This window comes from Lycorma delicatula, chromosome 1 (assembly GCF_047948215.1).
Source record: "Lycorma delicatula isolate Av1 chromosome 1, ASM4794821v1, whole genome shotgun sequence".
In the NCBI taxonomy this organism is placed as follows: domain Eukaryota; kingdom Metazoa; phylum Arthropoda; class Insecta; order Hemiptera; family Fulgoridae; genus Lycorma; species Lycorma delicatula.
In genome coordinates this window covers 116,353,207-116,380,710 of record NC_134455.1, presented here as the reverse complement: position 1 = coordinate 116,380,710, position 27,504 = coordinate 116,353,207, and the positions used below count along the sequence as shown (strand labels likewise).

Genomic DNA, 27,504 nt, shown 5'->3' with positions numbered 1-27,504 from the left:
TTTTCCTTCTACCTGTCCTTCCAATATTAAAGCGACTATTCCAGGATGCCTTAGTATGTGGCCTATAAGTCTGTCTCATCTTTTAACTATATTTTTCCAAATGCTTCTTTCTTCATCTATTTGCCGCAATACCTCTTCATTTGTCACTTTATCCACCCATCTGATTTTTAACATTCTCCTATAGCACCACATTTCAAAAGCTTCTAATCTTTTCTTCTTAGATACTCCGATTGTCCAAGTTTCACTTCCGTATAAAGCAACACTCCAAACATATACTTTCAAAAATCTTTTCCTGACATTTAAATTAATTTTTGATGTAAACAAATTATATTTCTTACTGAAGGCTCATTTCGCTTGTGCTATTCGGCATTTTATATCGCTCCTGTTTCGTCCATCTTTAGTAATTCTACTTCCCAAATAACAAAATTCCTCTACCTCCATAATCTTTTCTCCTCCTATTTTCACATTCGGTGGTCCATCTTTGTTATTTCTACTACATTTCATTACTTTTGTTTTGTTCTTGTTTATTTTCATGCGATAGTTCTTGCGTAGGACTTCATCTATGCCGTTCATTGTTTCTTCTAAATCCTTTTTACTCTCGGCTAGAATTACTATATCATCAGCAAATCGTAGCATCTTTATCTTTGCATCTTGTACTGTTAATCCGAATCTAAATTGTTCTTTAACATCATTAATTGCTAGTTCCATGTAAAGATTAAAAAGTAACGGGGATAGGGAACATCCTTGTCGGACTCCCTTTCTTATTACGGCTTCTTCCTTATGTTCTTCAATTATTACTGTTGCTGTTTGGTTCCTGTACATGTTAGCAATTGTTCTATCTCTGTATTTGAACCCTAATTTTTTTTAAATGCTGAACATTTTATTCCAGTCTACATCATCGAATGCCTTTTCTAGGTCTATAAACGCCAAGTATGTTGGTTTGTTTTTCTTTAATCTTCCTTCTACTATTAATCTGAAGCCTAAAATTGCTTCCCTTGTCCCTATACTTTTCCTGAAACCAAATTTGTCTTCTCCTAACACTTCTTCCACTCTCCTCTCAATTCTTCTGTATAGAATTCTAGTTAAGATTTTTGATGCATGACTAGTAAACTAATTGTTCTGTATTCTTCACATTTATCTGCCCCTGCTTTCTTTGGTATCATGACTATAACACTTTTTTTGAAGTCTGACGGAAATTCCCCCTTTTCATAAATATTACACACTAGTTTGTATAATCTATCAATCGCTTCCTCACCTGCACTGCGCAGTAATTCTACAGGTATTCCATCTATTCCAGGAGCCTTTCTGCCATTTAAATCTTTTAATGCTTTCTTAGATTCAGATCTCAGTATTGTTTCTCCCATTTATTCCTCCTCAACTTCCTCTTCTTCCTCTATAACACCATTTTCTAATTCATTTCCTCCGTATAACTCTTCAATATATTCCACCCATCTATCGACTTTACCTTTCGTATTATATATCGATGTACCATCTTTGTTTAACACAATATTAAATTTTAATTTATGTACCCCAAAATTTTCCTTAACTTTCCTCTATGCTCAGTCTATTTTACCAATGTTCGTTTCTCTTTCCACTTCTGAACACTTTTCTTTAATCCACTTTTCTTTCGCCAGTTTGCATTCCTGTTTATAACATTTCTTAATTGCCGATAGTTCCTTTTGCTTTCTTCATCACTAGCATTCTTATATTCTCTACGTTCATTCATCAGCTGCAATATGTCGTCTGAAACCCAAGGTTTTCTACCAGTTCTCTTTATTCTGCCTAAGTTCACTTCTGCTGATTTAAGAATTTCCTTTTTAACATTCTCCCATTCTTCTTCTACATTTTCTACCTTATCTTTTTACTACCTTATATATTTTCTAGCCTACCAACCTTTTTTAAACTTCTAACATTCCACGCTCCGACTTGTAGAATGTTATTTTTTAATTTTCTGGTGACCCCTTTCTTAGTAGTCCCCACCTGGAGATCCGAACGGGAGACTAGTTTACCTCCGGAATATTTTACCAAGGAAGGCGCCTCCATCATTGCTATATGAAAATGCAGAGAGCCACATTTTCTTGGAAAAAAAGCAGCTGTAGTTTTTCATTGCTTTCACTGGGCAGTATTCAGAGGACTGAGTGATGTTGATATGGCCGTTTAAATCATTTGACTCACGCCCCTAACAACTACTGAAAGAGCTGCTGCCCTCTTTCAGGAATCATTCCTTAGTCTGGCTCTCAACAGATACCTCTCCGATACGGTTGCACCTTCGCTCCAGCTACTCTGTATCCCTGAGCACTCAAGCCCCCTCACCAATGGCAAGGTCTCATGATTCATAGAGGAGAAATGAAAACATAATCATAGCAAATAGTGAGAATACAGCAGACCAAGTATAGGCCTACTTGTAACTTCCCTTCCTTTTTCCTGTTTAGCCTCCGGTAATTACCATTCAGATAATACTTCAGAGGATGAATGAGGTTGATATGTATGAGTGTAAATGAAGCATAGTCTTGTAGTCTCGTTCAACCATTCCTGAGATGTGTGGTAATTGAAACCCAACCACCAAACAACACCGGTATCCACAATCTAGGGCCTACTCGTAACTAGGTCTCATGAGATGTGCACTTAGTTTTCCCATGGACATTTTCAAGAATAGTCACTCATCATCATTTTTGTAAGTAATCAACTACATATAATAAAAATTATATGTAATAATAATAATAAAACAAAATAACAATATACATGTAGAATAACGATAACGTGTTTTGTCTATTTCTTTTGGGACTATAATAAATAATAGTTATTTTCCTCTTATCTAATTAAAAAGGGTTAATGTTACAAATTATAATCGTGTAAAACCTTAACTTCAACAAAAATATACACAATATTACACATTATAACCGTTTGACAATACAAGGGGCGAGTCAATCTTTGCCTGGCGACGAGTTGTCAGGTAATGAAGTCAAGTATGGGAGTGAGATAAAGCTAGACAAGGCAAAAGATGTACTCTTATTGTCATGATGAAAACTAGTTTCTAAATGAGACCAATCACTTCTAAAATAAATACTCCAACGCTCATTACTATGCAAGGATAATACCAAATTTTTCCAACTCTTCTCCATTATTCAGCAGATAAGGCTTTTTTTGCTTCATTTGTGTAATATTTTGTCAATTCTTTTTTTGCAATAAGCTTTCAAACCAAGTGGCATCCAGTTTGCTCTGTAAGCTATCTCATTAAACGCAATTATTTTATGTTACAAAGGATGGGGGAAAAAAAATAATCACTTTAGTTGTACCCTTTCTTATCTCATTCATATATATTTTCCCTATTTATTAATTTCTTTTTAGGCACCTCAACTGGCCCAATACCTTTTTCTCTTTCACTGCTATAGATCAGCAGTTACAACTACCATTTTCAGAGACAGGACAATTGTTTCATAATTAACATTGGAGATTACAATGAAACCAGTACCTAAAAAGGATTCATTGACAGAGAAACTAAATCTGCCAGCAGATGAGATTTTTAACACAGATTTATGAATCTTAATAATCATCAGCATTTAGAATAACTGACTTCTGTTTTGTGCATTTTTTTACCAGACTGCATTTTGTAGAAAGAATTTTGTTTTCCCTGCTTTCAAACATTAAATTGCTAACAACTAAACTTAATTCAGAATTCTCTTCTTTTATTTCTAATAATAGCGCTAAAATCTCACCTTCAAGCATATTAATAAACATCTGCCTTACTTTCAATTGTGAATTTTAAATAATAACATTTATTACTTTATAACAATACATACATACAATTTAAAATATGTATTACATGACTATTTATGTTTTTAAAACTATCTGTATTAGAACTTTAAACTGTGACTAATTTATAACCTCCCAACAACTCCAAAAAAAAAACTTCTGTGTAAACTGCAAGGTCTCCACCTAAAATAAACAGTGAAGGGTTAGTCCAATATAATGTACATCCTTAGTATTTATTAAGCCTATGCTAAAAATCTTCCACGTAAAGCTCTTTCTTATGTGAATACTCTCTCTGACAGTATAGCCTTTAAAACCCCAATAATAAATTCTTTCACCTCTTGTAAAATTTCTTGTTGACAGTCTCATGGAAATTTTTAGATAAATTTATTTTTCAAACTTACGGTTTAATATTGATAATGGAGTGCCCCCTTTGTTGGAAAGAAGACATGCTCGTAAAACAGACACAACTTGCTCCTTATCTGCTTGGCTAGCCATGGTTCAACCTGTAACATTAAAAATAATTATTCACTACCACTCAGAAAAAGAATTTGATGAACGCGAAGACGCGTTCACCACTAGACCATGTCGGCGGGATCGACACCATTGTCTAACCTTTCCTTCACTGATTACTGTAGGTCCATACACTAGGCACAACCCCCAATGATTTTCAGTAACTGAAGATCCTTTTGCACACAAAAATCGAATCACAGTGCGCACTTCACAACTGGCGGGAGAAACGATTGTCGCGGACATTGCGATATACATTCACCGGTAGGCAAACCGACCATTGAATCAAAACAACCACAATACCTTCAATAGCAGGTAGATGGCCCTGCATGCGTGAAACTGTTTTCAGATCCGCTAACATTTAAATATAAGCCGACGGCCCTTACTTTATGAATATGCCTCGTACATAAAATTTTATTTCACTAATAGCTTCTGATTTTTTTCTTTTTTTTATGTTATTATTGAATAATTTTTACTGTGATTTTTTTTTACAATCACGGATTAATAATTATTAATAAATATATTTAAATTTAAAAAAAGTTAAAAAATAAATTTAAAAAAAAAGATGAAGTGTGATTCGAACCGATCTATGTGCATTCCCTTGTAAGATCCAAATCAATGTTCAATTCAAAATTGTTAACCATAATCTTCATAAACGTGTAACCTTTTGTTCCTACGATTAATTTAATTTTTATACCAAAATATGACAATAGTCCTGAAAATTGAAAATCATCTTGAAAAGATAAAATGTTGGAAACTAAAAATCACAGTTCAAAAGAACTGTGGGAAAACCCTGATTAAACCAGCACCAGAAATAATAATCATGAAAAAGAAAAATGTTTACGTGAACGTAATTACATAAAATCCATGAACACAAAAGTAACAGCAAATATAATACTTAGATTAAAATCAGCTCAAAATAAAATTAATATTTGTTAGATGATTGAAATTATTTCAACATTAATTGATAACAGCTAATTTTCATTTTCATTAATGAGTAAAAAAACTCTATTAATGAGTAATAATTAATAACAGAAGTTTTTGGTTTGATTTTAGCTTTAAATAAAAACATATTTTAAAGGTGACAGTAATTGGTAAAAAAAATATTGAAGTAAAGCAAAATATGTTCTTTCTTATCTGCCGAAGTATTGTGCTGCTACATAAAAACGGTTCTGTTCTCTGGATTAATGAAAATATATATTATTTCATAAGAATAGGTTAATATTTTTGTAGCATGTCTAAATATAAATGAATGGCAAAGTTAGAATTTTTAACTTGAACATCAGTCTAGATTCAAGTTTACAGACACCAGACTGAATTTGTGGGTGGGGGGGGGCTTGATGATATCGCCACATAAACTTGAAACTTGTGCGAGGGTTATGATATGGAATTGGAATTTCGTAGTGTATGAAAAATGGCAAGCCTAACGGGGACCTCCTGATGAAAGACCGAGAAGCTACCCCACTCCGCCATGCCTAAGAGATCGGCAGATTTCCTCTTTGTATCTTGACTATCTTTTATTTAAAAGGAACCTCGAGAAATATTATATATATATATATATATATATATATATATATATATATAGGCATAACAAATTAAATTCATAAATTAAGAGTAAGTAGGTGTTGATATCTCAGAACTTTATTACTTTTTCAAGTCTATACAAACAACTAACCCCAAGCTCGCTAACTACGCAAAATTTTTCAGAAGATACTAATACAATGATTAAAGGCTGATTGATTTTAAACTGCATCTCTAAGGTAAGCCGTAACACGGCTTACCAATAACGGCTTATAATAATCTTGGTTTACCAATAACGGCTGAGAAATGAAACATGAAAAAATCTATGAATAAATTCACACAACAAATAGTTAGTGTGCTATTATTCTATTAATTATTAAATTAACTACTGACCATATTCACGGACTGTGGACCAATTCTGAGTGTGAAGAGATTTGATCTTGCTGATCATTGGATTAATTTTCTGACTTACATGTTTAAAAATTTCAACTGTTACTCCAAACCAATAACCTGACAGAACAAATTAATTCTATTCACTTTGTTCTTTTTGTAATTTTTAAAAATGATTGGTCACAAACCTATTTTGTAATATTCCATATTATTCATATTGCATTCTACAAAATAACTTCGAGGAAATTCAACATAAAGTAAAATTTTTGTTCAAAATAAAAAAACTATCATTTGCTTTATAAATACAAAGTAGTTTGTAAAACATCATCAAGGTTACTAATTTTTATCTTTAAGATACTTAATTCATCCACCTTACACAAACATATAGAAATAAAAATAATTACTGAATCAAGAAGTTCGTTAGAACTTCGCCGGTAAGAGTCCGCAGAACTGGACGGCACAGCCACGTCAACGAACATTTTTACAAGTTCTAAATATGACCTAACCTAAAAGTGAAATGAAATTAGGGGAAAAAATTAAATAATAACCATTAAAACATTATATTTCATTTCAATTAGATTAGCAGTAATAACGAATACTTTTAAAACATACCTCGAATTCTGTTAGACAACGTAATTTCTTCTATTTCATGAACCGCGGGACTCGAATATGTCACTTTTTCCTCAAAAAGAGGGTTATTACGGATCGCGCCGTTAGGTAGCAGTACTTGATAGTACTAGATAGCGCAACAAGTGATAATGTTCTTGAAATAATCAAATTTAAAAGAAAATATACTACAACTTCTTTTAATAGTAAATGCTGTTATGTAACTGAAAGTACTGAAGATGAAACTATTTTCTTAATTTCATTACTTCATTAAAAAAAAAAGAGTATATAACAAAACACGAATAGTAGGAAAGTGTTGCAAATGTGGCAACAAAGATTTGTTACATAAAACAGAAATAAATTCGGTTGGTAAAATTCTTATTCTACAATTAAAACAATGAACAGTGAAAAACATGAACAATGAACACATAAAAGTGTGTCCACGGATACGATAAAAATCGAGGGTTATACTTACAAAGTAATAAGTGCAATAACACATTACGGATCTTCGATTCGTGAAGGTCATTATGAGAGTTTTATTAAAAAGCGGAAAATGTGGAATGAAGTGATATGACTATCGCAAAAAAAAAAATTAGCCGTGAAATTCGAAAAATGTTATTTGATTGTTCTAGAAAGGCAATAAATTTTAATAATAAATCCTTAAGATTAGCAATTCATAAAAAAAAAAATAATAAAAGAATAATCTAATAAAATGCAGTGATATCCCAAAAAATTACAATGCGATTTTAAACCGTACGGTAAGAGTGTCGCAGATACCATTTCTTCCGCTCAAAAAACAAAAATTTTTGTAATATAAATAAAACTGTTTTTTAACAAAACGATACTGATATCAAAAAAGATAAGACAGTACACATTTATATTATCAAAATCTGTTATTAATTTAGAATTAAAAAAAAAAAAAATACAAGCTAAATAAATGTAATAGACAATAGATATACAATAATTGATAATAAACAATGTTTAAGTGCTCCATATAATAAGCAAAAAACAGAAAAATCTGTTACAAAACTCCTATTGGCCCGATTTCATTATTTGATAAATGATTATCTGCGAGACTCTTACCATACAGTTTACAATTTCATTGTAAGTTTTTTTGGATATGTTTTACTAGTGCGAACACCAAATGAAAAATTTTATATCAACATAGATCTAGAAAGTAAAATAATGTTACTATAATGAAATTTTACCGAAGTTAATTACTACTAAACTAAATTTATTTGAGAAGACCAACTAGGAAAAACTGGTACAGAAATTCATTCTCAAAAAACAGATTGAAATATTTTATTAGTATGTTACAAGAAAAAACTTCATGCTCATATAACATGACATGTAACATCATTCAAACCAGCTCATCAACACATACAATTTTAGTGGATTAGGAAAAATATTCTACAGATGTGAAACCAAATAATAGGTCAGCTTACACATTCAAACACAAAATTTTTAACCGATATTTTAATAACTTTGGATTCAATACACCAAAAGTCGTGAACTTTTAAAACAAAAATCCAGGGGGCACTTTTTTATCAATCCCAGTACTTTTGCTATATTTTATAAGAGCTGGAAAGTATAAGAGTAACAGTTATTTATTATCAATTAATCTTATTTCTAATCACAGTACGAAAAAAACTCCAACAAGGTTTTTAGTTTAGAATTAACCTCTAATTAACCATAAACCTAAAATGGTTTAGTGTGTAGATAGAAGTATCAAAACTTATAAGACACTGTGAGAGCAGTTTCGTGATTCTGCAGAACTCGCTATTCAAATTCATTAACGTATATTTTATTTCAAATACAAGTACAATTTTAGGAATAGTCAACCTGAGATAATAAACCAAAACCATAAATATAATATAATCAGACCTAACAACATAAATGAAATCGGTTAACAAATGGACTAATAATACAGAAGATATACAATAATAATTATAAAATAATTAATCCTTCAAAGATAATTCTATTATTATAACAAACATCTTTCAACATGATTCAATCAAAACACATTTATCAAGACTTAAGTGTTCATATTTCACAGTTCTAAATAAACACAAGCTACACTAAACAAGTGCCAGCAAAAAAAGATAAAGAATTTTAACTTAGAAGTATACAAATACAGACAGATAAATCACAATCCATTAGTTATCTCAGATGATAAACAAGTAATTACTTTCATATTTCACAATAATTCATAAATTTATACATTCATTTTCTGACTTTATGTTACGATAACAATTTACTTATTTATTTTCTGTTTATCCTCTAGAACCACTGTAAGGTATTACTTCAGAGGATGATATGAATGAATGTAAATAAAGTGTACAGTCTCAGGTTGATCATTCCTGAAATGTGTGGTTAACTGAAACCCAACCAGCAAAGAACAATCGTGTCCATGATCTAGTATTCAAATCCGTATAAAAGGAATTGTCTTTACTAGGATTTGAACCTTAGAACTGTCGACTTTGAAATCAGCTGATTTGCGATGACGTGTTCACCACTAGACCAACCCAGCGGATACTAAAATAACAACTGGGTACTAAGTTAACAATTAAGGTAATAATACCGTCAAAATTTAATTTTTATACTTCTATTGAAGAAAACTGTAACCTACAAGTATATAAAAATATAAACTGATAAATTACATCCACAAAACAAAATTAATGACTACAACGATGTTTACATTCTGGGTAATTCCATGCCAAATCAACAAGGTGGATAGCCATTCAAAACAGACTAACTGGGATTTTTATGAAAAGCGGTATGAATTAACTGTTAGAAAATACTGTATTTCAGATCATAAACAGTTTAAATTGTCAAATTTTAATTATGTCAAATAATTTATTGACATAAATTATGTCAAATTTTGACTTTCAACAATAGTGTTAGGTTGACATAACTTATTTATTGCGATAGAATGATAAACTTGAACTTATTTTAAAGCTTATTTGATGATCTTTCTTATGATATACAAGCCTGTTTACATAAATTTTGATTTCAAGGTCACCACCTTTGACCTTAAATTAAAAAAAACGAACAGATCTTAAAAATTTTAATAAAAAAATATGTTATTCGTCGTTGAGAAAATCTGAAACTGGGCCTACTTTGGGATCAGGAGTAAAAAATAAAATGCGTATCAATGTTTTAGCAAAATTTACTTTTTTAAAAATTTCTAATTAGTCTTATATTACAACAAGACTGCAATGAATAGTAAGTCAAATTGAGGGTGATAATCATTACACTTTATGCTTAGTTTTAAGTAAAACTTATTTAATATACTTAATTTTAAGTAAAACAATCAACCTCATACATTTTTTAAAATGATCTAAAAACTCTGTGTAAAACATAATTATGTATAAAATATAATTCTCAAGACTCACTTCTAATACAAGAAGCTACAATGATAAAAATAATAATTGTACAACTAATAATTAAAATATAATAATGATAATGATAACAATAATAATTTGTATTTTTTGTGCAATAGGACAGCTACCTATAGCCTTTGTATATTACACAATAGTACATAAAAAAATATATATATATATATATATATATATATATTACAATAAATATACATTAAAAATTTCAATATAAATTAAAAATACAAAATTTAATCATTAGTTCATAATCATAGTTCATAAATTATTAGTTCATAAAAATAAGAGTAATACTGGTGTTTTAATTATGTTAAACAATTATATTATTATATGTTTTTGCATAAATACAAGATTACAGATAAACATGTACACATAATTCAGGAAACAAATTTAAATAATATAGTTTAATACCAATAATAACATTAGTTATAAATTCAAAAATTTACATCTTATCTCCTTCATCCAATTACATTTAATTAGAATTTCAGTTACTTATACAGCACTATCAATAAATATATATATATATGTGTGTGTGTGCAGGTAAAAATAGACAAAATAAATTTACATCATTGTCATATAAATATAATTGATTTTAATTATTAAAATATTTATTTATTTATTAATAGAAGATTGTTTTAATTTATATAACTTAACTACGGTCAAGCAGAACAGAGTTAGTGAAGTTCTGTAGTAATCCAGTATTATGGCTTTATATGCTTTTAATATCTATATCATATCGGAGTAAAACCTACAGTTCAAAAACAAAATTCTTCCTCGGTTGAAAAAAGTCTATTTTATCATATTTGTTTACAGCAGTTGAAGCGCATCTCTCTTGGGTGAGATAAGGTGTGTAGAGTATGCAAGAGGACAAAGGTTTCTAATATTGCGTCCGGGTATACGTAACTGTATTTCGTTTTCCGTAGAATTACACAGTGTCATGCTTTATGGAAAAACAGTAAATCAAAGTATTCTCTTCCACATACAAGAGATGGTAAATTATGTAGTAATTGAAGCTGTTGTTTGCCAAGATGGTGAAGTTTAAATTTGTGAGTCAGCCAAGATACAAAGTTGTTCTGAATGGATTCAATGTTATTCGATGTATAGTCTCTTCGAAAATTCCAGGTTGAGGTGGAATATTCACGCTGGCTTCGAACAAGTAACTTGAAGAGTAAGACACAAGTTCGAGGATCAACAAAAGGCCTCGCAATCCAGTTCAACAGACCAAGATTTCTCTTCGCTCGGCTCACAATCATGTCTGCATGTTTAGAAAGGTATAGCTTGGAGTCAAGGAGTATGCCTAGATCGGTGACTGAGTTTACAATATTAATAGGAAGAGAATTTATTGTATAATTATACCAAGCAATGTTAGTTTTTCGGGAGAACGGAATATGTTTAATTTTTTAGAAATTTAACGGCATGTGATTTCTCATTGCCCATTGGTAAATATGGCTAATATTATGTTAACATTAGGTGATCATGTAAGCTTTTAATCTGAAGAAATATTTTAAGGTCATCGGCATACATACTTATACCAACAGAGACGGAATCAGTAATATCATTGGTAAAAAGTAGAAACAGCAGCAGGCCAAGGTTGGAACCCTGTGGAACTCCAGAGATTGCAGATAATTCTTGTTGGGAAGTGTATCCAGCATACCTAACAGCAAAAGTTCTGTTATTTATGAAGAGATCCACTTTACAAGACGCTCACTGAACCCAAATACAGCCAACTTCTTTTGATGCGGCATTTTGTCAAATGCTTTTTGAAAGTCAAAATAGATAGCGTTCACCTGACCTTGAGATTCAACAACAGGACCAATTTTATCAAGGAAACAATTGGGGTTTGCGGTTGTGGAATGGGATTGCATGAAGCCGTGTTGAAAAGTGGATATTTTATGTTGGATGTTTTGAGATATATGAGATGTTAGGATTGATTCAAAAATTTTAGAAAAGGAGGATAGAACGGAAATTAGAAATATGGGGGACACCAGGTTTGGGAATCTGAGTAACGATCGCCTTTTTCCATAGGCTGGGGAAGGTACCTGATTTCAAGCTCCAGTTGCACAATGAGGCCAGAATAGGGGCGATCACGCTGCTCACGCCTTTAATAATAAATGGTGGTATGCCATCAGGTCCACTGGCTGCCTTGTGATTAATTCCTTTAATGGTGGTTAGTACTAATTCGACGCTGACATAGGGTATATCAAGCTAAGTACGGTTCATCCTATATTTGGACGTTGAAGAGGTATCCGCTTGTACATCCTCTGGAAAAGACTGAAACACAGATTGAAAGTACTCCCTCCAAAACGAGTACATAGCACTTTAGGATTGGTGACTGGTTCATTATCGATCAGAGGTGCAACTACTCTTTCTGGGTTAGAGCTATGTTTTGAGACGTATTTCCAAAACCTTGAAGGTTTAAACGTTAGATCGCATTCGATGAACCTTGTGGTTATAATTATCCCTAGAAAGCATCAATTTAACTTTCTTCCGTAGCTCTGAAAACGTGTGATAGTCAGAAGTAAGTCTCGTTAATTTAAATCGTCGATGTGCTACTGTTTTCTTCTTAATCAGCGCTATAAGTTCGGCTGAAAACCAGAACGGAAACTTAGAAGATCGACGTCGAGTGATGGGAACATTCTTGGCTAAAGCTTTACTGATCACCTGATGGAAATTCGTCACAGCTTCGTCCAGGTTAGGACACAGAAGAACATTGGTCCAATCTGCATTCGTCACGTCTACAATGATAGATTTAAAGTCTCCCTTCTAAAATTATACGTGGGACGATGTGCAACATGATCGTGAATGAACGAAAGTCATGTATGATTATTGAGAACGGAGGATGATATTTATCCGGGTGCATAACACCGTCCGAAGAAAGAGTTGACACAGTTACATTCGTCAATACAAGATCTACGCTAGTTCCTTGTGCAGAGTTCCAAAACCTACGTTCAAAAAATCTACTAGATTGAAGATGTGCTTAGATCGACATTTAGAATAGTAATTGCAGCAGGAAAGAAAAGTGCGATCATTCCAGACCACACCGGGGTTATTGAAGTCACCAGTTATTATTATGTCGTATTTTACGGAATCTATTTGTAAAATTAAATCATTAAAATAGTGTTCCAAATCAGATGGGTGCACAGATTGTGAAAAATAATGAACACCGAGTATTAGGTTTTTGGATGCAAGTCTTGGTACCTCGATCCAGACCGATTCGGCAGTCATCTCCAGATTCTTGCGTCGAACACATTTAATATTGTCTTTAACAGCGATTAAAGTGCCTCCGCCAGGGTCAGCAACGGAAGATTCATAGTTTCTGTCTGAACGAAACACTTTATATGATTCCGGGAAGTAGTTTACATTACTATGAACGTCCGATAGCCAAGTTTCCGTCAGTGCAATGAAGTCATAATCAGAATCGGTAAAAGCTGCGTAAACCTCGGAAGACTTAGTACGTAGGCCACGAACATTTTGATACAGTATAGACATTTTAGCTATTAGTATTACCATCCTTCCCTGGTGAATTCGTATTTGTCTTAGTTTTCAAGAGCCCAAAAAAGGGGGAAATTAAAATACCTTCTGGCCAAATACTAGCGTCGTTTATTTTATTAGTCTCGGCTATACACCTCAATGTGAAAAGAGTTGTAGGAAGAAAACCGAGTTTGCAATTTGCTGCATTTGATGTAGTCGAGGTTCAGATCACTGCAAAGATTCTCCACTTCGCCGACGGTAACAGAAGTATTGAATCTGGTCACGAATAGGGCTTTTTTCTTCTTTGAATGGGAGGAGACCAAGTTAATTTTGCTTTTTAAACTACCGGATTTGATTAGGTTTTTTTCCTTTTGTAAGGAACTTTAACTGAAGAATCGACAGACTTTGAGTGACCAGCACTACTTGGAGAAGAAATTTACCGGGTTACTAACATTATTATTAATATTGGTGACAGGTAATGAAACCTTGATTGTAGTACCCGAAGAGTCATCGTCCATACTGCAGCCCGAGCGTACACTTATAGAAGGACTGTCACTCGATGTCATCTTATTACGTCGACGATAGTAGTACGGAAATGGGTGTACGGTCGCCTTTTTCCAAGATGGCGGCTGTCCGCCATCTTGGATTCCAATATGGCGGCCGTCCGCCATCTTGAAACGTCACTACTGACGTCATTAATTCAAGATGGCGGTGGTCGGCCATCTTGGATTGGCGACCGTACCCCGTCAGTGTTGCCAACATGATTTATTTTTTGTCGACAGTATTTATTTTTTGAGTCAGTGTTGCCAACTTGATTTAATTTGTGTTTGTATTGTTATATATTGAAGTAATATTTCAAAGGTTGGTATCACTGTTGTTTGGCGGTCGGTTTGAATTAAATGAATAATATTTAAAGTGAAAAAAAATTCTGTCGGCTAGAGGATTCGAACCCGGTCATGACGGGACGCGACCGACTGACGCCTTAAACCAATCGGCTGCGGTGACTCCCTGATGTAATGAGTGAAAAATGTTCTACGTAAGCTGTGAATTTTAACGTAACATCAGTCTGTACACAAACACACACAATCACACATGCACACACACACGCGCACACACATACATATATACACACAAGTGAATATAGACGTACCTCGAGGATGATCCTGGTCGTCCAGGCGATGGCGTCGGGAGGCGTTACAGGTTCTCGTCGTAGATCGTGCACCGGGAGGCGGTGGCGGTAATGTCTGCTACGACACACACACACAAACACACACGCACACACACACGCACACACACACGCGCACACACATACATATACACACAAGTGAATATAGACGTACCTCGAGGATGATCCTGGTCGTCCAGGCGATGGCGTCGGGAGGCGTTACCGCGACGGAGAGAGGTTCTCGTCGTGGATCGTGCACCGGGAGGCGGTGGCGGCGATGTCTGCTGCAACACACAAACACACACACACACACGCGCGCACACACATACATATACACACAAGTGAATATAGACGTACCTCGAGGATGATCCTGGTCGTCCAGGCGATGGCGTCGGGAGGCGTTACCGCGACGGAGAGAGGTTCTCGTCGTGGATCGTGCACCGGGAGGCGGTGGCGGCTGTGTTTGCGTGCGTGCGTCAGCGGAGTGACGTAGAGGTGTTTACCGTGCGAGATGCGGCGCTCGACTGAAGAATTGTGGGACCGACGTGGTCTGAAGTTGTCCGATTGACCAATCGCAGCGTTGGAATTCGAATCGGCGCATGCGCACTAGCCGTTAGTGCGTACGTGCGAACTCGAACGTCGTCTCTAATAAGAGCGGATGCGATAAGGAAAATTTTTTTTTTTTTAAATAATTAAAACCACAAGCCAATTATTATTTTTTTTTGTTCTTATCGACACGATAAATAATTCCACGAATCGTATTTATTTTAATTTCTTATCTATAACTTGCGTCGGTTAAATCCGGTTGTGTTTGTAAATAAGTGAAAAAATTTGTGTAATTTCATCATTCGCAATCTGTTATTGAAAGTGAATAGATCGATCGCAGAGAGATCATTTGATTTCATCATTCGCAATCTGTTATTGAAAGTGAATACATCGATCGGAGAGAGATCATTACATTTTCATCTTAATTAGCAAGGTAAGTTTTACATTAATTAATTAAAAAAAATAAATACTAATGGAACAGTATGGTATTATCAAATAACTTTCAATCAAATCAAATAAATTATTTAATTAAATTTAAAAAAAAATACTTTATAAATTAAAAAAAATAAATACTTTTAAAATAAATACAATTAAAAAAATACTTTTTACAATTAAAATAAATACAATAAAAAATACTTTTAAACAAAAAAAATAAATAATATATATAATGAAAAAAATGTCTTCTTCTTCTTTATCTGTTATTCACTGAAACACAAAAAAAAAAAAAACAATGTTATGATATATGTTATTTTAATTTGTTTCAGATATTACAAAAAAAATGGTATCACCGGTAGTTATCCATGCAATAAATAACAACGTCATCCGTCTTCGATGGGACCTGTCTGACTCTGAGGAGTTGTATCTCCTTTCAACCCTTCTACGGTATCAGAAGAACATCCTGAACTGTTTGAAGGAAGAAGGCAGACGCTTTGATGGCAACATAAAATGGTAATTAAAAAAAACGTTAATATTTTTTTGTAAATGTACTGTTTTTTTTTATTTATTTATTTATTTTTTTTTTTTGTTTTTTTTTTAAAGTAGTCAATATGTACTAAAATTATTCTGTTTCTACAGGTACGTTGCAGCAAATGTTGAATTGATGAAGCGGACACAACTCGAAGACGGAGTAGAAACAACATTCACAAATTTGTACTTGCATGGAAAAACTAGAACGGTGATAAATTTGGACGATAACACCGACGTTGTTGAAGAATCATGGATAGAATCAGTGGAGAAAATTATAGAGACACTGACCAAATTCATCAACAACGGCAGCGGATGGGTAATGAATAAAATAATATATATTGATTTAAATATTATCCGTTACCGTCCGTTATATGGCGCCTCTAGTTCATTTATAAAAACACCAAAAAAACTTGTAAAAAGAGAGGCAATAATTAATGTAAAAAATCCGCATGATGAAAAATGTTTCCTATGGTCCGTACTAGCATACCTCTACAATCAACCTGGCAAACACCAAAGAACGGTTTGGTATGCAAGGTACGAACATGAAATTAACATGACCGGGATATCATATCCAGTAAAGGTAAAAGACATTGATCGCTTCGAGGTGTTGAACCCCACAATAAGCATCAATGTCTACGGCTATGAGGAAGATAACGATCGCGTGTACCCGGTGCGTGTTACCGAAAACCGCGATCGTACCCACTGCATACACCTATTGCTGCTTGCAGGGGAGACGAGAGATAAATTTCACTACTGCCTTATAAATACCAAACCAGGTAAAAATGGGCTATCTCGTCTCCTTTCAGGTCTTACAAAACATCGCGGTACCAGTCAATATTGCCCTTACTGTTTGCACCGTTTCAGTTCATCAGACCAACTTGTCGCTACACAAAACCTAAACAAACATTTGATCGAGTGTAAGCGACACGGTGCACAAAGGATAAGAGTACCCGATCCAGCTAAAGAAAAGGAATGCGTGATGAAGTTCAGGGACTACTCGTCCACACTACGCGTTCCGTATACAGTGTATGCAGACTTTGAATCATTTGTACATCCGATGGACACTGCCACCCCTAAACCCAACACTAGTTTTACCGATAAGGTAGCCCATCATCTTCCGTCCGGTTACGCCTATGTAATCGTCGACGAGGAAGGGGAGATTTGTGAAGGTCCGGTAGTCTACCGAGCGAGAATCGATGGTGAAAATATCGTTGAAAAGATGCTGGATGAATTGCTCGATCACGCCGATAGATTGCACAAAATTATGATTACCGAAAAACCGATGGTGATGACTCCCGAAGACACTGAAACATTTCAAAGGGCTACCGAGTGTTTTCTTTGTCATTGTGAGTTGAACGACGATCGTGTACGTCATCACTCGCATACCACAGGACGGTTTCTCGGTGCATGTCATAACGAGTGCAATTTAAATTGTAAGCGCACCGAGCATATTCCAGTATTTTTTCATAACCTCCGCGGTTACGATAGTCATCATTTAGTTCAAGCTCTGGGAAAATATAAGGACGATGTAAAAATAAACTGTATCGCCAACACCTCCGAGCGATTACAGTCACTGTCTGTCGGTCCGTTGAGGTTCTTGGACTCTTTACAATTTCTTTCGTCATCGCTCGAAAAACTTGTGGAAAATCTTGTAAAAGATTGTCAGGACAAAGACACCGTATTTAAACGTCTCACAAACTGTTACCCGCTACCCGAGAAAAGAGATTGTTTAATCCGTAAAGGCGTTTACCCGTACGAGTACATGACCCATATAAACAAGTTTTTCGAAACCCAACTTCCTCCGCAGACGGCATTTTACAGTACGCTAAGAAGAGAGAACATAACGGACGATGATTACGTCCACGCTCAAAACGTGTGGGAATCGTTTGACTGCAATACGTTAGGCGATTACCACGACCTTTATCTTCTTAGCGACGTATTATTGTTGGCAGACGTCTTTGAAAATTTCCGAAGTACGTCTATGCAATATTACGGTTTGGACCCCTGTCACTTTTACTCCACCCCCCATTTCACGTGGAATGCCATGTTAAAATTTACCCGACAAAAATTGGAACTGTTGACCGACATAGATATGCATCTGTTTGTCGAAAAAGGAACACGAGGTGGTGTAGCCATGATTTCAAACAGGTACGCCAAGGCGAACAATCCCAACATTCCAGATCAGTATGACCCATCCAAACCCACATCCTGGGTTCAATATTACGATTGCAACAACCTTTACGGGTCAGCCATGGTTGAGCCCTTGCCACATGCTAATTTTAGGTGGTTGAGTACTGAAGAGATTGACAATCTCGATATTAACAGCGTTTGCGATCGTGGTGAAAACGGCTACATCTTAGAAGTGGATCTTGAGTATCCACAAGAATTGCACGATCGTCACAAGGATTACCCTCTTGCACCAGAACGATTAGTACCAACCGATGATATGCTGTCCCCCTATTTGAAGGACATAAAGAGATGTCCCGTAAAGAAATTAATGACTACATTGTACGACAAACAAAAATACGTTTTACATTACAGAAACCTAAAGTTGTACACTCGACTAGGACTGAAAGTGAAAAACATTCACAGAGTTCTGGAATTCTCCCAGTCGCCTTGGTTGAAACCGTACATCGACTTCAATACTGAAAAGCGTGCACAAGCACGAAACAGTTTTGAAAAGGACTTTTTTAAGTTGATGAACAACGCGGTGTACGGTAAGTCCTTAGAAAACGTACGAAACAGAATAGACTTCCAACTGGTCACTAACGAACGTAAATTGGATAAGGTGATTGCAAAACCGAGAGTTAAGGCTTGGTACATCTATAACAAGGATGTCGTTGGGGTAAGTCTGAAGAAAACGGAGATATTTCTTAATCGTCCGATCTACATCGGATTTACCGTATTGGACATTAGCAAAATGATCATGTACGAATTCCACTATGACTACATGGTGGAAAAGTACGGTCATAATATAAATCTTCTAATGACCGATACGGACAGTCTGATGTATCATATCGTGACCGATAACGTTTACAACGATATTCTTCACGATATCGATCGGTTCGATACTTCAGATTACCCTCGCGATCACGCATGTTTTAGTAATACCAATAAGAAACAACTTGGTAAATTCAAAGACGAAATGAATGGAAAAGCTATTCGTGAATTTGTCGGACTTCGTGCTAAGATGTATAGCATTCTCGAATTCGACAAGAAAGAGAAGAATGTAGCAAAGGGTATTCCTAGAGTATCCATTGCAAAGGATCTTAGACACGATCTGTACAAAAAAAGTCTTTTTAATGATTCCGTTACGTATACAAGCGCGTACGGAATCGTAAGCACTTTGCACAATATATTTTCCATTAACAAGTCAAAGAAATCGCTTTCACCTTACGACGATAAACGTTACATATTAGAAAATAAAATCAACACAGTTCCATACGGACATTACAGTATAAACAAAAAGAAACGTAAACTCCCACTCAACAATAACGACAACACTCCGCAAAAAAGACCAAAAACCGTAAACGAAGTGCTCATAGCCCACGGTCATGACTATTGTTAATTTTTTTTTATCATGCGGATATATATTGCCTTTCTTTTATTTAAAATAAAACCATTATGTAATAAATTATTGTAAGTGAAAAAAAAAAATTATATGTAAAAAATATGAAATAAAGTATATATCTAATAATATAAATGACTTTTTAAAAATTATTACATAAATCACTTTTTTCAAAAAAAAATTTAATGTAAAAAAAATATGAAATAATATAAATGACTTTTCTTTAAAAAAATTATAATTACTTACATCAATTACTGCCGTCGTCTCCCTCTCTAATCCGATGGTATCCACACATATCCCGTCGACAGACGGGACAATTCCTGCTATATCTCGCTAATTTCCTCACACAGTCTTCACAGTATCGATGACCGCAACCCGACAACTCAACAGTAACCGATTCTGTTAAACAGATCGGACATCTGTCGGTTGTCGGGTTACCATCATCGCCCTCGTCCGACTGGCTTGAATTAGCGTTGACGACCTGTTGCAGAACTCTGTTTAGAGTACTACAATGAGGTCGTCGTGGTGTTGAACTACTATCCACGTCTGTGATCACGGGACGACGACATACCCGAATACGTCGACGACGACATTGATGACCACGTTGAACACGGTGATTGGCACTATGTTCAATGTTATCACCTTCAACTTCGACAATTTCCTGAATAATGTGTAATTCATTATCAGGTAATTGCGATGACGGTGATTGGTCATCATTGTTGTCATCGTTGTCGGTGTGTGGATTGAAATCCGTCGCGGACCCATCGGATTCTGCAACCTCTTGTTGATGATGCTGAGATGGTGATGACGGTGAAGGCGGTCCATCAAAACGAGCGGCTAATAGCATTGCCCGTCTTCTTGCCCTCAATATAGCGTTTGACAAATCAGTCGCCGCGTGTTCGATCTCCGAGTGGTCATATACATTTCTAAGTATTCGGTCCTTTATTTCCATAAGGTCCCGAAAAGCGATCATTAATTCATCAATCTCATGTCTAACTGTATAAGATGTCATTGTGAACACACTCTCAATATGTAATGATGACATTTGAAACGTTGAATGCAGAATGATAGTTATATATATACAAAAAGTAAACTGCAATCTTATTAATTTAGTTTATGTACTATTTTTTAATTGCAGTGTCAGCGATAACAAGTACGCGGTTACCAATTAATTTTATACAAAAAAGAAATATTAAGTAAACTGCAATCTTATCAATTTAGTTTATGTACTGTTTTTAATTGCAGTGTTAGCGATAACAAGTACGCAGTTACCAATTAATTTTATTAAAATACAATTTTAACTGCAGTGTGAGCGATAACATTTATGCGGTTTTGATAACACTTCTTATAACAAACAAATATAATTATTATCATCAAGAGAGAGACGTAATGCATTTCATAATAAAGAAATAATTATTGCACATAACAATAAATAAAATTATGAAAATAAACTAAATTTTATATAACTTATCAGCGGAAGTTGCATTCAGATAATAAATAATTGGAAAATAAAATAAATTGCATACGATAATTTAATCGCGGTTACAAAGTCAACTCTTTGTATAAATTTTATTTTCGGAACTTGCATTCAGATAAAAAATAATTGGAAAATAAAACAATTTAATTTTATAAGAGATAAAAAAATATTATTCGAAACTTTATTCATTCTTGCGTTAACACTCAATCATAATGGAACGTTCTTTTTATGATAGAGTCCATACATTTTACAGGGTTACTAGAAACGGTAACAAAAAGATTTATACACCCTTATGGCCACATATGGACAATCCGTTACTTTCCCCCCTGATCCTAGCTATGCATGGATTCAGGTATGAAGGTATCGACGATGTGGTCAGATGTGACTATTGTCGTATACGTTTGTTTAAATGGGAAGAGACAGACAATCCGTATGTGGAACATACACGGCGTATGCCATCTTGTCCGTTTGTTCGGTAACCGTTTAAAATGTAAAACGACCCTTTATGTAAAACGGTCCTTTTCAGGACCACCCTAAACCCCCCGAATCGATCACACATTAAATCTTTAACCGATCTGTACATGTGCAGATCGATTAATGATTTATCATTGTTATCGATACGGCCGGTGCCAAGGCCGGGATATAAGAGTGGTGAGGCGGGTAAAAAAAAATAAAGAAATAAAGATCCTTTTTTTCTCTTCCTATTCCTATCCAAACAAACACACACGAAATACGGTCAGTACAACAATGAACGTCAAGGCGTCAATAGCTAAAGAGCTCCATCGACAGGCGCGTCGAAACTACCCCACAAGACGCGTTGAACTTAAAGGTATTTCAGACCTATATCAAGCTGACCTTGTTGAGATGATACCGTATGCTAAATCGAACAAAAGTTATCGTTACATACTGACGATGATAAATTGTTTTTCTAAACTAGCATTTGCCGTACCGATTAAAACCAAAACCGGTACGGAGATCGCTAAAGCTCTCAAACCCATATTGGATAAACACAAGATGCGACATTTTCAAACCGATTTGGGTAAAGAGTTTTACAATCCGTCGGTTAAACGACTATTACAGTCGTACAATATAAATCACTATTCCACACATTCGGATAAAAAAGCGTCGATAGTCGAACGGTTTAATCGAACACTGAAAACGATGATGTGGAGAAAATTTACCGAACAAGGAACCTACAGGTGGTTAGAATTACTACCGAAATTGATCGCAAAATACAACAACACCAGTCACCGGACTATCGGAATGAAACCGAAAGATGTAAATAAGCGAAACCAAGCCGCTGTTTTACAGCGGTTAAATACGGTACTCTATCGAAAACCTACTTTACCGAAATACAATGTCGGCGATCGAGTGCGTATAAGCAAATTTAAAAAGACATTCACCAAAGGATATCTACCGAATTGGACGAATGAAATATTTATCGTACATAAGGTACATGATAATACGCGTCCGTGTACTTACACGTTGATCGATGTTCACGGTGAGGTGGTGAGCGGTAAATTTTACGCTGAAGAGCTCACTAAAACTAACGTTACAAATAATGTTTATTTAGTCGAGAAAGTCTTACGAAGAAAAGGCGATAGGCTATTTGTAAAGTGGCAAGGGTTCGATGGAAAACACAACAGTTGGATACATAAGGCGGATTTGGTGTAGTGAATCGATCAGTCATAAACATGAAGTTGGAACGTCAACAGGTCGGTAATATTACGCTAGAAAACTTCGACGAATATACAGGAGCCGGGTGTGGAGAAGGAAAAAGGACTCGTCATGGACCTCTTCTACCGAATACAATCAGATGTATTATCTGTGGACCGTCTAATTGCGGAAAAACAAATGTTCTATTCAACTTGCTGTTCTCACCGGACGGTTTACGATTCAGAAATATTTACGTGTTTTCTAAATCGCTGTACCAACCGAAATATAAGTTTCTAGAACAAGTCATGACTGGTGTCCCGGAAATCGGCTTTTTTGCATACTCAGAAAACGATCATGTGATGGCACCCGACGAAGCGGAACCGAACTCGATAATGATTTTCGACGATGTAGCTTGCGAAAAGCAACATAATATTCGCAAGTACTTTGCGATGGGGCGACACAACAACATAGATAGCTTTTATTTGACACAGACATATTCCAGTGTCGGGAAGCACCTTGTACGGGACAACGCAAATCTCCTTCTTATATTCAAACAAGACGATCTCAACTTACGTCACTTATATCAAGATCATGTAAATACCGATATGAAATTCGATCGGTTTAAAAGTCTGTGTGGTGTTGCATGGAGAAAACCTCATGGATTTTTGGTTGTGGATAAGGAGAGCGATATCGACGGTGGACGATATAGAGTAGGCTTTGATGTTTTTGTAAAAGAGATCAGTTGATAGTCGGTAACAATGGCAAGCATACACACCTACGAGGACGGAACACCGTACGCTAACGCGATACGTTTTAGGCAAAAACCGCAAAACAACTTGTGTTCCAAATATTTTAGCGACCGTCAGAAGTTTTGCGGTAACTACGTCTGTCGTAAAGTGAACTACTGTGAAAATAAAGACCGACGATGTTGGCGACATGTAAAAAGAATGAATCGTGACTATCCGTTGGTCGTTCTGTTGATGATTACTAGCGAAGGTACGATTTTCAATAAGCGTATATGGTTAAAATTTTTAGAAGAATGTGACAAATACGAGATGCCAATTGAACTGGTGATATACGATAAAAACATGTTCAACACCACAATTCGACACGGATGGAACTTTATTTCAAGATTTAGACCCTCTCCGCTCGTGTACAAAAAGCCTTTATTGGAACTTCGAAACCGACATGCATCTATGGACTACACAAACGTTTACATGCACATGTTGGAATACGGTAGTCGTCTAGAAGGAGCGAGATGCTGTATAGTGATCACGGAACGAACTATTCCGATCAGGTCGCCAAAAACGTTGTACCGCTTAGCGTTATCATACGGTAGAAAATGTTTTGTGGACACGGCTTACGGAGTACAATTTACCGACGACGTACCGGAAACATTACCGATAAGACGAGGAGGATTACCGTTCGACATCGTGAACAACAGGGCGCAGGCGCTCTTTTCTGGCGAATTTCTAAACGAAGCGCTACCTACGTTGCGATTATACGCCGATTCGTTCGGATTGAGGTACAACGAACGACGCGAACTGTTTGAAATCCAAAACGAAGATCTGCTGCGAAAATGGTGCGAATATGCAGGAGCGAAACCGGACGAATTTTGGTTGTTGAATAGCTATCTGTTGCATTTACATTCGGAAGGTGACCGTCATCCGATCAGACGACTTTCCACACGGTACTTGACAAAGGTACCACAACGCGATCACTCAACGGTTGTGGATATTCCGCTGTGGGTTGGAAATGTAAAAAGGGCTGCTGTCTTTAAAGACACAAGCACGAAACTCATGATACCGTCTATCGATCAGGGTGTGACACAATATTACCGCGAATTGTGCAATACCAATCGTCGTCTGACAAGAATGAATGTTTCGTTAATCGATGTTATACGTTTTCTACGCAGAACCAAAAAACATGCAGTGTTCTTTAGATCGGTGGAACTAGGATGGTGATGTGATCGACTGTTGTCCGATCATTCGTAACCACGATGTCGAACAAGAACGAGGTCGATATGCCATCCTCATCGTCGTCTGCGAAGTTGGTAATGGAAATCGATAGAATACGAGATTCGATTAAACGAAAACATCGCGCTATTACGCAAGGAATAACAGAATCGGAACAAGTTATTGAAAAGCAATTTAAGCCTATTGTCGAACCGCTCCGAGAACTTAATCAATCGTTTAAAAAAAAGTACGATGTTGAAAAAGAACAGGAAGAGAATGCAAAGGAGGAGGTGGAAGAGACACCAACGGTTATGAGAAGACTCTTTAAAACACCAACGTCGGAAAAACAGTTCGTTAAACCTGTAGACCCGTCGACACCGAAAACGATGGGGTATCGTGCAAAACAATTCTTGGATCTTACCGTAACGGATAAAGGTAAAAAAATAGACAACGTCTACGGAGTTAAAAACATTGACGATCAATGGATGATCGGAACAAAACCACTCCAGTTCAAAGGAAATAAAATAGTTATCGACAACAAGACGTATAGCGGTTCCAAAGGTTTATATCAATTGATTTTTTTGAATGAGCCTGTAGATTATACAACCAAAGATTTAAATAACTATAAGAAAATATTAGAAACTACTGAGGCGCATAAAAGTCAAAATACCGGTCGCATAATTTCCAGTCGATCGTTAAAGTACAAAAATATTATCAAAAGACTGTTTCCTCGTACGCATCTTTCGTCGGAAAGCGGTCATGACGACGAAAGTCCAATAACTGGATCGGGTCTGTTGATGAGAGCGAAGAAAACGGTTAGACCGGATTACGTTTACTGGGACGATCCGAATGAACTGTGCGATAGACTGCGACTTTTATTGGCTTCGAAACGTGCGGGTCATACCGGTCATAATAACGAAATAGTTTCAATCGTAGAAGAACTGCAAGAAGGCGGATACATAAAGGAAGGTAGTACAGGGAACCTTTTATTTTAAACAGTCTGAAGATGAGTATCGACAAGTTCGGACGTTCTCGCGTTGGGAGTGCAACCGCCCAACCACCACCAACTCGGATTGTTGAAACGTTTGACAAAACCGCCGATGGAGATTTCGATATCAAAAAAAGACGTTTGTGCAACGTCGGACCGCCTGTAGAAGATGATGATGGTGCAACAATCGGTCACGTTAAGAAAATGTTCGTAAAGCAAAGCGAGTTGAATAATAAATACTTACCGACGGTTTCACCGATGGACAACAACGCACTCTCCTTTTCAAAGAGGCGATTGAGCGATATCGCCGATCCAATTGTAAAAACAGACGCCGTAACTGTCGACTATTTACGGAAAAACCTTTTCGGTACAAATGAGAGAATTAACGCGAGAGGGTGCGTTATCGCAAATGCTGGTGCACCAATTAATACCACAGATCTCACTACAAAGTCATACGTAGACAAATTGACAAATGGGATTTTAACGATTAAAAACGGTGTTGTGGATATCCAAAATAAGCGAATATGTAGAGTCGGTGATCCTGTCGAAAAGACGGACGTCGTTACTGTCAACTATTTACAAAAAAAACTTTTCGATGAAAAGCAAAAAATTAATTTGCTTTTAACACGCGCACTATTTAATTTTTACAAATTTGTATTAAACATTAATGACAGCGCTAACAGAAACTTAAATCAAATATCGCTTATGCGTATATTAACCGCTGACAATCATCACCAAAGCGATTCTGCAAACACAGATCTAAATAGTAAAGATACAAAGGAGAATGAGGATGCGACAAAAAATATGGTGCGTCCTCCAATCGCTGATAAGACAATGAAGAATGATGATGTGAATAAAAATATGATACGTCTCCCGGTTTCGGAGGACGAGGATGTGACAAAAAATATGGTGCGTCCTCCGATCACTGATAAGACATTGAAGAATGAGGATGTGAATAAAAATATGATACGTCCCCCGGTCTCGGATGATGTGAATAAAAATATGGTATGATTGTCGAACATGGATCCAATGTAAGATGGTAGAATGTTGTAAACAAGTTCATTGTCTATCCGACATGGCAAGAGTGAGGAGGTCAAAATGTTCTCCCGTTCAAAAGGGTAAGGTGAGAAGATCTAAACGAATAGCCAGTCTTAAACGAGGCGGTGGACTGTTAACAACTCTAACAGCAGGAGCTGCAGGAGCGTTAGGATCCTATATCGGTGATAAAGCATTAAAAGGTGTCAAAAAGGTGGTGGGTACGGTCGTAAACAAAGGGGTCGATTTATTACCGATAGAGTTACATATTCCGGGATATCAGTACTGCGGACCTGGAACGAATTTAAAAAAACGATTAAAGAGAGGCGATCCCGGTGTAAACAAGTTGGACGCCGCTTGTAAAGAACACGATATCGCATACGCAACGTACAGCGACAACGAAAGAAGAGCGGCTGCAGATCGTAAATTAGCCGATAGCGCTTGGGAAAGAGTTAAAGCTAAGGATTCGAGTATCGCGGAAAAAGCTACGGCATTGGCGGTTACA

At 35.8% G+C, this 27,504-nt stretch overlaps 1 protein-coding gene across 6 annotated transcripts in view; it reads right to left on the bottom strand.

Annotated features, from left to right (window-relative positions):
* Nucleotides 1–27,504, bottom strand: part of LOC142321524 (tudor domain-containing protein 7-like) — a 217,360-nt gene that overhangs the window by 161,425 nt on the left and 28,431 nt on the right. For 3 of the 6 annotated variants that reach the window (XM_075359715.1, XM_075359681.1, XM_075359705.1), the window contains exon 2: nt 4,155–4,256. In XM_075359715.1, the coding sequence (XP_075215830.1) occupies nt 4,155–4,248 (94 nt within the window). In that variant the 5' untranslated portion in view covers nt 4,249–4,256. Of the gene's footprint in view, nt 1–4,154; nt 4,257–6,174; nt 6,303–6,575; nt 6,601–6,783; nt 6,921–27,504 lie in introns of those variants that run through there. The other 3 variants (XM_075359685.1, XM_075359693.1, XM_075359698.1) reach the window with 3 other exon arrangements.